This window comes from Mus caroli, chromosome 1 (genome assembly GCF_900094665.2).
Source record: "Mus caroli chromosome 1, CAROLI_EIJ_v1.1, whole genome shotgun sequence".
Taxonomy (NCBI): Eukaryota; Metazoa; Chordata; class Mammalia; order Rodentia; family Muridae; genus Mus; species Mus caroli.
Genome location: NC_034570.1, coordinates 178,715,282 through 178,729,338, shown reverse-complemented (window position 1 = coordinate 178,729,338; position 14,057 = coordinate 178,715,282). Strand labels below are relative to the sequence as shown.

The 14,057-nt window shown below is 44.7% G+C and overlaps 1 protein-coding gene across 1 annotated transcript in view; it reads right to left on the bottom strand.

Moving 5' to 3' along the window:
• The window catches only part of Ush2a (usherin), a 673,376-nt gene that overhangs the window by 50,608 nt on the left and 608,711 nt on the right, over positions 1-14,057 (bottom strand). Inside the window, exon 61 of the mRNA XM_021165303.2 lies at positions 2,603-2,830. Within this exon, the coding sequence (XP_021020962.1) occupies positions 2,603-2,830 (228 nt within the window). The remainder of the gene's footprint in view (positions 1-2,602; positions 2,831-14,057) is intronic.

Here is a 14,057-nt window from a genome sequence, read left to right as displayed (position 1 = left end):
ATGCTCCAGCATCTCATTGAATTTTATATAAAGCTCTCAGTTCCTCAATTTCTCGGCTGCTGTCCCACATCTCTGCTGTCCTTCCCACCTGAGTTTCTTCAATGAGTCTCCATCTTTCCTGGTCGCCATCTTTTCCACAAGCCGCCCCACGAGAGCATTCTCTAGCACAGCGTCTTACAAGGCTGTGGTAGCCTTGCTCTCCCCCAGTTCAGGTCCACATTTCTGTTCTCCTGTCTCTTATCTGAGCAACAACCGGCATCTTTTCCCCTCACTTCTGGGGTACCTTACTCACCCATCTTTCCCTCAACGTCCTTTCTCATTCCATTCTTCTCTGGCTACTCTTCCTCTTTATGATCCCCAAATTCCTTGTTATCCTAGTGTGTGACCCCAGGATATCCTCATCACCACCAACTACATTCTCTTCACAAAGATTCTGTCTGTTACCACTGTTTTAAACACGGCTGCCTGCTAACTAACTGCAGGTATACATCTCAGTGACAGCCTCTTGTGGAGGTCTGGACTTTGACCTCTGACTATCTACTCACCCCTCAAACCTGTTCTTCTTCCAACTTTCCCTTCAAAATTAGCTAACATCTTGAGATCAGAGGCCAGAAGCCAGTGTGAGGAGACACTGCCTCTCCTTCCTCAAGCCTCAGATCTGGCCGATAATCAAAAATCTCCTCTCTCTACACACATTTCCAATGCCCCCAAATTTCTCAACTTTACAATTTCCATCTGGATTTGGGCCATTTATTTGAATTCTCTGACAGGCTCTAAACTCTCCTAGACTCTCACGGGTCACAAGTGTGCAGTCGAGGTCAGACATGTGATCATGGTATTTCTTTGCTTCAAGGCTCTGGTAATATGTCACTGGACTCTCAGCAATCTCCCTGCTCCTGTCACAGCCTACAAGGTTGGGCCTGCCCTGCCTCTAGTTTCTCCTAGTGCCATCTTTACCTCCTTCCCAATGCTCCAGCCACACAAGCTTTCTTCTATTTTCTTGAGCACACCAAGGTCACTCCTGCCTCTGGGCCTTGCATTTGCTGTTCATTTTGTCTGGAACATTTTTTTTTTCTCCTATATCTTCACATGACTGCCTCTGTCTTGTCATTCAGGGCTCAGCTCAAATGTCAACTCAATTCAAATGATTATCCATTTTAAAATAGCCTGAGCAGGCATAATTACATGACTCTATTTAATTTTCTTTATAGCATCCATGGCTCCCTGAATCTCCCTTGCTTGTTTATTTACCAGCTTACTGTTTGGGCCTCTGTCCCTCTTTGACTCTACACTCTCTCCCCTGCATTTATTCATACCCATGTAAGGGCCTTGACAGCAGGGGCCTTTTCTGCCTTGTTCCCTCTTGAATAAGTGCACAGCACTTAGTAGAAGCTCAATAAATATTTGGTGAAATGCAGGTGAAGGAAAGGGGAGTCAATATTCCTTTTGTCAATCATGTGCTGGAGAAGCCATCGTGGGGAGGGAGAATAAACACAGGGAAGAGCTTTGATGGGGAGAGGGGGAAGCTCTGTGGCTGGGGAGGGCCTGAGAGCCAAGATTCAGGATTTAGGGTTGGGGATTTAGGTTTCTTGCCTTGGAGGAAGCCTTGTCAGATGTCTGCTGATAGAAGGTGGCTTGCCTCTTTTATTTGTCTCATTTATTGGCTGCAGGGCCTCCAGCTAAGCAGAGAGGCAGCCCAGGGCAGGCTCCAGAGGTTAGAGCTGGTTCTAGAGAACCCTGGGCTACAGAGACAGAGAATCCTGTCTCTTTCTTCTTAAAAGACTCTGAGTTGAAGTTTAGTCCTAACTTTTTCCTGTGAAATAGACCTTGGCCATTTTTACCATCTGGGGGGAAAGATAGGAACAGGCAGTGGCTACAGCAGCAGTGGCTGGGGATTCTGCCATCCTGACCCAGGAAAGGACCAGAGTGGGGAAGCCAGAGGAAAGAACTGATCCATCAACCTTGGGAATGATGTCAAAAAGATGAGGTAGGTCTACCCCACTTGGGTAAGGGCTCAGTGCTTCAAATGTGAGCTGTCCATGGAAATTCTGTCTCCTTTTTACCGCCAGGTTGGCGAGGTGACGCTTTACGTGTCACACTTTACCGACCGTTTCCTCAGGGCTATGTGTGGAAGTCAAGGGGTTAGCAGACAGGTTTGTCTTACTTAGTGAATCAGGCAGAGTGTGAATTAGGCAGGTCTTATGGAAACTCCTAAACGAAGGTGGCTCTGGGGGCATTAAGGCCAGGGTCACTTAGAGTTCAGAGCTTTGGGGACTCCTTGACTTCAAATCCCACCTCCTCTTTGGCAATATTGCCCAAAGCATCCACTTAACCTTTATGAGTCTCATGAAGTTTAGTGGGTCCCACCTAGTGAGGCTGATGTGTGGATTAGACGAGGTAATCTCCGCACACTGCTGGGCCCATGGCACCCCTCCCCAAGCTGTTCCTCACTGATCTAGGGTGAAGCGCCTGAAGGAGCCATCAAGGAGAATTAGCTCGGCTGTGAAGCTGGTTTTTCTCACAGTGACCTGATGGCATGTCAGGGTTCATCTATTTATGTGGAAGATGACCGGTGCGATCTCCCATGCAGGGTGGACTTTACCTTGATCACTCCATTGGTCTTCACTGGCTCTGACCACTGCAGCAGCAAAGCCCGGCCATTTTCTCTCTGCTCCACTGTGAAGTTCACCAGTCCGCTTGGGGCAGATTCTAAAGTCTTAATCAGGGTCCAGGGGCTCGACACCTTTCCTGCACTGTTTACAGCCACCACACCAATGTGGTATGTTGTGAATGGTTCCAAGCCAAAGAGATGGGCTTGATGACTCGTTCCCTGTAAGAAAGTTGGCAGGTTAGGAGTCCTTTAGAAGCTGATAGAAGGTTATTCTCTGAGCTGCATAGCCAAGTCAGGACCCATGGTGTCAACAACAGTAGCATAGCTGTACAGCAAACGTTCGACTCACACTGGGGGAAAGGTAGTATTTTGCTTGCACTTGTGAACATTTTGAATATACCAAGGAATGCAACCTGAAGGACAAACGACCCTTTCAGGGAGGCTGAGTCTCAGGTATTGTACATAGCAGGTGTTTACATTACAATTCGTAACAGTAGTAAAATGACAGTTTTACAAAGTAGCAATGCAAATAATTTTATGGTTGGGGATCATCGAGACATGAGGAACGACGGTAATCCAGGGTCGCAGCCACGGGAAGGTTGAGAACCATCGCCCTTGATGTCTGATTTCCGATGGAATTTCAGAGTTCATAACCTACAAATTGTGATGCCCAGGACGAGAACTCCACTTAGCTTCATGAAGATGCCCCAAGTTGCATGCCAGCGACTGCAGAGGAGTGTCACCAGGCTAACGGGAGGTTCTTGTGAGAGCTGCCAGGGACAATCCTAACCCTCAGTGCTGCTCTGCCTGCCAGCCTCCCCCACTTTCTGTGTTGGTGTGCATTTATATCTTACAAATTTGATAAGACAAACTCAAGAAAACAGCAACGAGAGCCATTGAACTATGAACATACAAATGCCCTTGGAGAAGCCTGCTATTAATGTAAATGGGAAGCAGTTCCCATTTGTTAGCAGCAGCGTAACTAAGACTGTGAGAAGAGCCCACAGTGATTGTTATCTAGGCTTTGAGAATTTTGCCTCTGTTGATCTAAAAGAAGAAAGGAATCACAGAATTACTTTTGTTTGTTTGTTTGTTTCTTGCTTGCAGAGAGACATTTAACATATTTTGCATAACTTAACAAGAGCTAAGACTCTTAACATTCTAGAGGCCCTGGGGTGCTCTTGCCAATCTGGGCTAGCTGGATATGTCTGTTTAAGGTAGGAATTATGCCTGCAGCAGGGGGATAACAACATATGCATGTGTAAACACACACACACACACACACATACGAGTTTTGAGAGAAGATACTTTCTATTGTGGATCATAACCACTGGGTATAAACAACCATGACTAAGTTTTGGCTGAGTGATACTATTTACATGTAGTGATACATGGGGTCAGCGTGCGTTATTTGATGTTTAAATGTGACATTGATAGTTTATCAAGTGTTTCTTTTTCTGCATGGGTAAAGGTAGGGAGAAGGAGTTATTTCTCACAGTTGTTGGCCAAGAACTCAGGTGCATTTATGAGGAACATCTGGTCCTTACTTTGGAGACTTCCTGATGTTATTTTGAAACTGAAAAACATATACAACTAAAAGACTCTAGACATATTTTTGATACTTTCCTCCCATTCTTGATTTTGAGTTTCAACTGAGCAAGCGCTTTTGTTCTGTGAGAAACCTGAACAGAGAAAATACAATTTCCTTTATGGATCTGAGACTCATAAAGTCAATTTTCCTGTTTCAGTAAGTCCCATTATGATATTACACGCTAACCTCCTGAAATCTTTTAATATTTAAACATTTGCTAAGCGCCCAGACTATGAAACAAATTTTACAGAAATACTAATTTCTCTTTTTTAAAATATTAAAAGTTAGATCATGAATATTTAAAAACTTATTTCTCCACAACATTGGATTGGTCTTTTAGATAAATACAGCATCGAGCCGGGATGACCACAATGAATATTAAATCCGACAGCGCTTCCAGTCCTGATTACAAGCATCCTTTTCTGACAAATGATTTCTTTTCTCTGGAAATAGGGCAAACATGGGTAAGATTAATAATGCAAAAAAGAATAATTCTTTGTTCAGAAGATTCAGTAATAGATGCCAATAAAAGCAGAGGTCCCAAAGTGACCCAGAATCACCTCTAACAGATTACGGATAGGAGAGTAGACTTCTGGGCACACTTAGAGACGGTTTTTGTTGTAAGAAACTGGGAAACCACGTGGGCCGTAAAGCAAAAGCATATGTATGTTGTCAATAGTGGCACCTGCTCCGTTACAGTTTACTTCAGAGCAGAGACTTCTATTCAGCCCCTAGATGGCAATACTATCAAACACTTTCCGTAACATGAGTACTTAGTGATTAACAGCCGGCTGTTCTGTCTTCCAGCATTCTCCCGGCAACCAGTTTAAAAAAAAAAAAAATAACAGAACTGATTTCATTATAGATTCTTTTAATAAACATTTATGGCTCAGATCCTTGAAAGCGAAAGGATTCAAGATGCCCCTGCCGGAAAACCTCCACTGTCTAATGCAGAAACATGGCCTGTTTGTGTCTCAAGTACAAACCGTCGTGTACCTGGCACAGATGTTTCAAGGTGTGGTCCTGCAAAGGGTGATTTTAATAGTGTTGTTCTAATCTGGCCTATGCTTGCATATATATATATATATATATATATATATATATATATATATACACATACATACACACACACACACACACACACACATATATATATCACCTTTTCCTGGGGTAAAGGTTCTCTTGTTACTTTGTTATTTCTGAAGTGCCACCCCTCCCCCCACCCCTCCCACATACTCTTGGCTTTTCTCTTTCCTCCCGTGTTTTTCCGGTTCTGTGTTCTCCTCCTCTACCTCGAAACTTCTCTCCCTTTCCTCTTTGAATGTTTTCAACTTGGCTTTTTTTTTTTCTCTTCCCTTTTTAATTTTCACTACTTGGCTCTCTCCCACCTCATTCTCTTCGCCTGTGACTTTAATTATTTATCGGACTTTTGTTTTTGTTTGGTGCAGATTCTCATCTGTCCTGGGCTGGCTCTGGATTTGTTGTGTGACAGGGCATGACAGGCATGACCCCGAACTGTAAATTCTGTGTCCATCTCCCCAGGTTTGGGTGATGGGATGGCTGTGGTGCTCAGTTGGAACTGAGACTTCCTGTGTGCCAGATGAGCACCCAACCATTCGAGTGACGTCTGTCCTGCCCCTGTTGGTTCTTTTGAGCTATAAGTTTTGCACCACTTCCCTCTGGTTATCAGCTCATCTTCACTCCTCTTTGTCTTGGACCGCCTTGTCTATGCGGGTAGCCTTTCAACACGTTTTTATTCTAGGGGTATACCAGCCTTTGTTATGCACCAGATGAAGAATAACTCCATAAGATAAAGTGGGAAGAGATTTCTACTGGAACTAATCCTAATCGGTTCTCTCCATCTGATAGTTCCAATGAGATTCAGCCTCAGCCTCTTTCACTTTTTAAAAATTTATATGCAGACGTGTCAGCGCCGGGATACAAATCAGCGTATCGCTTATGAGGCATGAAGACGGGGCTCTACGGGATGCTCGTCCACTTGAGGGTCTGATGGCAATTCGAACTACATTTTAACCTCTCAACTCCGCTCCCGGGGACACGCGAGACTACTCGGAGTCTTCAGCAGCCTGACAGTTTTACACCATCTCCTCTGATTATTTTTGACGACTTGAAGTGCCCCAAAGGTGGCCAAGGGGTCAATAGGTTTATGTAGGTTGAAAATGATCAAAAATTACCATTGATCTGTAGCTGTCAATAAAAGGCTGCATGGGGATCGTCCCTGCGCAAATGTTTAAACTGCAGAAAGCTACCTAACTCAGTCACCTTTGAGTCTATTGATCTGATGATCCAGCAGTTTCCAGAGCTTTCCCTCTGGTCTTTGTGGAGCGTTTTCACTAAGCCCGTCTACCTCAGCCCTGAGGAAGCTTCTTCACACTGCTCCCGGTAATGAAGCCAATGTGGCGAGGCTCTGGGGCCACTCTGCCCATCAAGGGGTATTATGTGCGCTTACTACAGTTTGGAAAGGGTTAATCTTCATGGGGCACCACTCACTCCATCCCCAGTCAGTGAGATTTCTTGTGCCTCTGCCTTTGATTTGTTCTCCTTGGCTTTTTATCCTAAAATAGATCAGCTCTGGCTTACAAATTCTGACCAGCTTGGGGGAGGGGGTTCCTTTGGCCCCTCAGTTCTCACAAATGCAGAATTCTAGAAAACAAGTGACTTTGAAAGGGGTAGGGAGAGTGCTCTGTTGGAAGTGCTGCCAACACAAGGGCCTGAGTTTAGCTAGAGCACCACATAAGTCACTGTATACCACGGTGCTGGTCTAGTTCCAGTGCCGGGGAGGTGGAGATGGGAGGACACCGAGGCCTGTCTGTGCAGCCAGCCTAGCTGAATCCACTAATTCCAAGTTCCATGAAAGACTCTGACTATGAAAAGAAGGTGGAACGCAATCAAAGCAAGCACCCTGTGCTGAGCTCTGGCTTCCACATACATGATCACACAGGTATGCACATGAACACATGTGATGCATACAGTTACTGTATGGAAAGATAGCGCTTCAGACTAACCCATGTTAAAGCATGGTGACCTCATAGGTTCTTTCTCAGGCACGTATTTGCTTTCTCACTATGACAAAGGCAAGGAAAAGCTGTGGACGGGAGCTGGAGTATTAGGCCTGGAAGACAAGCAGAACATGAGAGGCCATTCGGCTCCCCTGACCAGGTTCTCGGTTACTATCTGGTGAAGCCATGGACGTAGAGGGAGCAGCTTCAGTCATCTGGGTGCCTTTCTATGCTCTGATGCTAACAAAGCGTTTTTCCAGATTTCTTAAACCCAGATAATCTGACTCTCGGGTGGGTCCTACAGGCTTTATTTTTTTTTTCTTTTCCTTTTGTATTTTCCATTTAGAAGAGTAACATTTGAGTTCCTCAAATGTTGATCAACATATTTGTATTTAGTATTCATCTGACACACTGAAATTAGTCTTAAGAAATGACACCTTATCTATCCATTACCAACTTCTCAGCCTTGGATAATTAAACCCATGGCAAACCAAGCTAAGACTTCCAAGACTCAACAGTGGTAACTTTATTAGAAAATATCTACTGATTTCACAAGTAGATGAACATCCCTGCGGCCTGCTCTGCTCATGGAGCTGGGTGATGGGAGGAGAAGATATTTATGATTGTCCACCCACATGCATGCAGAAATGTTGTCAATCAAAGATCAATTCACAATATAGGAAAGGAACATGAGATGCATCCTAGTCTCCTGGCCTCTGGGTCTGTGTGTGTGTGTGCGTGCCAGGTGTTATCACTGGGTAGTGAGATGGAGCAGCTGACATGGTCAGGGAAACATGCAGAATTGTCAGGCTTCAGTTGCATTCAGTTCTTTAAAATTACATTTAAAAAATTATTCTGTGTGTGTGTGTGTGTGTGTGCGTGTGCATGTGTGCATGCATGTGATGGTGACCATGGCAGGCTTTCCTGGACAACTCGTGAGAGTTGGTTCTCTCCTCCCACCATGTGAACCCTGAGGACCCAAGTCAGGTCTTCAGGCTCTGGAGAGCGTGTCTTTAAGCCTGGAGCCATCTTGTTGACCCCATATTCTTTTTACCATGTTGACCCTCTTGTGCATAAGAAACTTCCAGAAGGGGGATATGGATGTAAAGCACGGGGAATAGATTCTACTGGACTCTGAATAATCTGAGTTGGATGGAGCTGGTCCACGCTACAGAGACGGGTACAGTTCAGAACCTGGTTCTGCTGCCTGGGAGGGAAACACAGAGCGACATTTTTGAATTCAGAAGATCAGAGGTGAATCTTTGCAGGAGGCATAAATGGGGAGTGGTGTGGAATTCCGGACAGGAAAGAAGCAGAGTCTCATTAGAGGCCAGTGAGTGGTCAGTCGGGAGGGACGGTGGAGGTTAGCTGAGGAGGGTGGGTGGCAGAACTAGAGGGGGCTGTTAATGTCACCTGGAAGTGACATCAGAGCAAAAATATGTAAGAACTGATGGTATTCAAAGAGTTCTGCACTACAAGCTATGCCATAATGCACAGACCTGAGCATTCTGTTCAATAGTGCTGTGGACAGGCAATAATGCACAGACCTGAGCATACTGCCTAATAGTGCTGTGGACAGACGGGAATGTAACTCATTTACTCAATTGCTGCTTAGCTGGCAGGAAGAGACTACCATCACCTCAGGCAACCAAGAGCAATTTCCTGGGAGGAAGGCCTGAAAACCTTTACAACACCATGTCCGACAAAACATCTATTATTATTATTATTAGTAGTAGTAGTACTTTAGAAAAGAGGAGTTTCAGCTATGTTCCCATGTGATGACTCTATGTCCAGCAACCAAAGCATGTATATATGCTTTTACCATCTAGTTGTGGTGGAATAGCCTAGATTGTTTGGTTGGCTCTGGGAGTTTTTTCATAAGCCATGGCTTCTGGGAGCAGCCTTATCCACTCTTGCAGAGTACCTCAGCATAATGATCTAGTAAATAACCTATGTCTATGTACAGGAAAGCAACCCTAATGAGATCCAGTGACCTGTATATAAAGACATAGAAGTAGGAGGTGCCATCCTGGGAAGAAGGGGTCCAGAGGGAGTGGCAGGAGGTAAGAGGACAACAGGGGTGATTATGATCACAACACATTATATGCTTTATGTGCAACAGGCAAGCTGAAGAGGGAGTGGCCTGGCAAGTCATGTCCTCTGCTGCAAGAGTGGTATAAATGTCACGAGAGTAAGCCAACACCTGCCGTTTGTGTGTAAGTCCTGTTCCACGGGATGAACCCATACCTGCCACAATTGTTGGCATGAGAACCTGTAGTCACAGGTCACAGGCCCAAGCTACATGGACATAGGATGCAATGACTCTGTGCTTTACTGTCATAGCCATAGATTATGCTCTCTCAAGCCTGATTAAAGAAACTTCTGTTTGTAGTAGATGGTAGTTAACACAGAGACCTACAATGGGAAGAGACACATAGAACAAGAAACTAGAGGATGCTTATCTCTAAATGGAATATCTATCCTGCACTCTCTCCTTCCAAGGCTCAGGGACCATTGTGGAATAGAGGGTGGGAAGACTATGGGAACCAGAGGTGGAGAATAAACACAAAGGGACAATGTCTTCCAGACAGGACATACGAACTTACGGTGGTTACGACAGCAGGTGTGAGCCTTGTGCAGGCTCAAGCAGGACTGAATCCAAACATAGAGAGGAGACGTGAATATGATGTCTCACCCCTAGCTGAGGAGCTACAGGACAAAGAGGAGAGGCAGTTTCTTTAAGAAGATTGCCATTGGTACATTGACCACGCCCCAATGGAAAGCCACACATGGCTTAGTGCAGACTGGATCCGAGGAACGAGGGAAGAGAGGAGGATATAAAACTGGTGGGTAGGGAAGGGGGATGAATCTGGGAGGAGCCGGGGAAGGAGATACAGCCAAACTCACTGCATGAAGTTCTCAAAAACTAATAAAAGGAAAAAAAAAGAGAAAGAAACAGGAGAGGTTTTAAAAACCACCACCACCACCAACAACAATGTCTGGTGAGGTAGCTCAGTGGGGAAAGTGTTTGCTACAGCCTGGAGACCTGAAGTTCGATCTCTAGGAGGAAGAGAGCCTGTAGCGTCAGTGTACACCTGTAACCTCAGCTGGATGCTTCATCCAAAATGATGAGTTCTGGGTACAGTGAGAGACCCTTACTCAGAAAAATAAGGTGAAGCAGTAATTGAGGACACACAACTTCAAGCTCTGGCATCCACATGTGCCTGCACGGGCAAGCATGTGTACAGGCACAGAGACACAGAGACACACAGACACACAGACATGCAGACATACAGATGCACACACAAATACACACACACATACACATATATACATATACACATAGACAGACTCATTGACAGACACATAGACACACAGATGCACAGACACACGGATGTATAGGTGCACAGACACACAGATATATAGGTACACAGATACACACACACACACACACATGCACTGACAGACACACAGACAAACACACACACACACACATAGACACATGCAAATGTACAGACACATAGACAGACACACACAGATGCATAGACAGACACACACAAATGAATAAAGACAATGAGTTTTGAGAAGATAGAAAGTGAGTTGAGTTAAAACTGGGTTTTCTGCCTTCCTCTGAATGACACGCACCCCATCTAGTCCTTCCTGCAGTGTGCACATGTCAGTGTGGAGCTAGCCACATCCTTGCCCCAACATCTTGCACAGATCAAACACCTGCAAGTACCCAGAAAAGGTTAGAGCTACTGCTGGTAGCCGGGAAGCAAGATTAGTTCAGAGGCCACGCAAGAACCAATGTAGTCTCAGCTCTGATGCCCCCTATGCTTTAGAATTCAGGCACAAAGACCTAAAGAAGGATAACCCCAAAATTCCCTTCTCACGTGACTGTGATGTGTATTGTTCTCATCTTGTCTAGTCAAGGCCTCTTTGCCATAACTATTAGACATCCCTAACTTAAAACATTCGGCAGTTAGAGCTGTGTGTTCCTTAATGCCTTCATTTGGCTAATATCTACACAGAGAGAAGGGTGGCAAGGAAAGAGAGAGGACATTTCTTCTTTAAGTATATCATTCATTTCACAGTGAAAGGGGTCAGTAGAAGATGAAGATTCAAGTCACAGATATTTTCTGGAAAAATTGGCAATATTAATCAATAAAGCAAAAAGAAAAAACCACCACTAGAATCCTTGTAATATGTACAATGATGCCCCCATTACCATAAAAACACTGAGGGGGAAAAAGAATAGCTTGAGATAGCACATTTGTCAAAGGGGAAGATGAAAAAATTAAATTTGTGATAATTAAATTTTAAAGTGTCAAATCAGTCACACTAAATATTAAAGAACAGCACTTCTGATCTATCAAAATTAAAAATGTGCAGAGTCTGTGCCCAGCAATTCTACCCTGATGATCCATTCTGTGAAAAGCTAGGAGAACTATGATAACTTGCGTGTAAGAGAATCTTACCCAGTGTGTGGTATGTGTGCACTCTTAGACATCACCCATCCCCCTGTCCTGGGCCTCAGAGGAATCACAGGAAACAGGGGCAGGCTCATTCAGTTCTACACTACAATGAGGGAAAGAGAAGAGGGGAGGGAAAAGAAAAGAGGGAGACAAGGAAGAGAGGAATGGAGAAGGAGGAAGAGGAAGAGGAGGGGGAGGAGGAGGAAAGAGGAGGAGGAAAGAAGAGGAGGAGGAAAGAAGAGGAGGAAAGAAGAGGAGGAGGAAAGAAGAGGAGGAGGAGGAGGAGGCAGCCATTGCTTGGAGACTGCAGAAAATCCCAAAGTGAACTACTACTTAATGTCTGCCTTTAAAGAGGCAGTGAGGGGAAGAGCCTGTGAGATCACTGCTCTAACAGGGGGAGGTTGTGCTTAGAAAAGAACACAGCAGATTCCAGCCTCAAGAGGCATCCAGGATAATACATAGAGGCAAAAAGGAATTGCTTAATGCTCTAAGGTGGGGCCAGGCTTGGCTTTTAGCTGATGGGAAGAAGCCAGTGTGTGCAGAATTGATAAGATAGGGTCAAAGTGACACAGCCTGTCTCCAGGTTCTGGGGGAAAGCCAGGCAGTGGGACCTTCTCCTCAGGGCTTAAAGTGACCATCTGGGACCTTTGTGACCATAGGTGTACACGGGTTGTGAGTCTGCTCAGCTGGATTACAAAATACCATAGCTCCAGGTTGAAAACATCCCATGGTTGTCTTCCAGCAAAGGCTGGTTTTTAGTACTTCCGTTGAAGGAGTCTTGAGCCCCTTACTAGAAACAAATGCTTCCAAGTCAGATGACGGCTTTTCCATTTTGAGGAGTGGTGACTCTGCTGGGTTTTCTGTGGGGTTTCTCCAGTATCTGTAAGCTCAGTTCCATTTCCTCAGAGGAGACTCATTCCCTGCTTGGGGTGTTTGTGTTTTACATCACCCCTGTTTCTTTACCTGCCTACTATCTGCAGGCAGAAGCAGCTAAGGCTTTGTTCTGGAACATGTAAATGGTACCTAGATACACTAATTGCTTTTAGAGTGACTTCATGGTCAGGGTCAAGTAGACGGATCAAAATCGACTCTGTCTGTTTGCCAGTCTGAGGAATGCTGGGCCAGATCTGGTCACAAAGCAGAGAAGGTCCCGACTCCATCCCCTCAGCAGTAGCCCTGCACCCCTGCCCCTCGGTGCTGCTCAGCCTGCAGCCTGCCCTTCATCTCAGTGAACTCTCCAATAAAGTTCTGCATTTGCTCACAGTGCACTCTATTCAATGTCCTTTCAGGCTGAGGAATGCCTTACCAACGCAAAAGGAGTTTCTGGATGCTCCAGACAGTCACTTCCTTTGTTTCCTGCTTGTTTGGTTCTTCCTGCATCATCATGAGCAGTTTACTTGCCTTTCCTCCTGACTAGGTCTTGAGTCTTAGAGGACAGAGACTGACCGGGATACAGAATGTGCTGAGCACCATATGGGTGCTCAATAGATGTCTGCGAAATGCATAAATTATCTTTTATTTAAATACATTATCTTATTGGCAATATGCTGGCTATTTAGGAAAAAAAATATTGTGGCATTTATCTAATGGTTCTTAATCCAGGATTCCATATATATATATAATAAACTTGATAAAAAGAAAACAAAACAACTATTTTATGTATTCCTAAGGGTGTAGAATACTTCCAATTGAATGGAAAGGTAAAATTTAGAGGTTTTAATTTTGTATTTGTTGAGACTCTGACTTTAACCTTATATGGACCTACATATTGCTTTTGAAAAAATCACATACAGTGTGGCTTAATCTGGCTGATTATGTGTCTGAGACAGCTTTGATTTTAATGCCAATATCACCTTTTGGAAGACAGTTTAAACCAGTGTTTTTCAACCTGTGAGTCAAATGGCCCTTTCACAAGGGATGCCCAAGACTATTAGAAACCACAGATATTTACATTACAATTCACAGCAGTAGCAAAATTATAATTATGACGTAGCAACAACGTAGCTACAATGTGAAGAAGTGTATTAAATAAAGGGTGTAACGTTAGGCAGGCTGAGAACTGCTTTAAGTGGTGGTGATTGAATCCGGTGTGGGCAGTAGTAGCAGCAGTGTGGTACTGTCTGGCTGATACAGGATCAGCCGAAGGGACAGGGGTGTAATCGGCACAAGCAATGCTATGCAGGCACGGGAAATGGCAAGCACAGGACAACTGCTGCCTGCAGCATGAAAGGTAATTGTTGGAAGTCCATGGTTTCAAAGTTGGAGGGGGGTTGTCCTAAAAAAGCCAATGTGAGTTCCTGACTATCCTTTCCAAACAGAAAAGGGACAATTCTACTGACCCCACCCATGTATCCCACCCC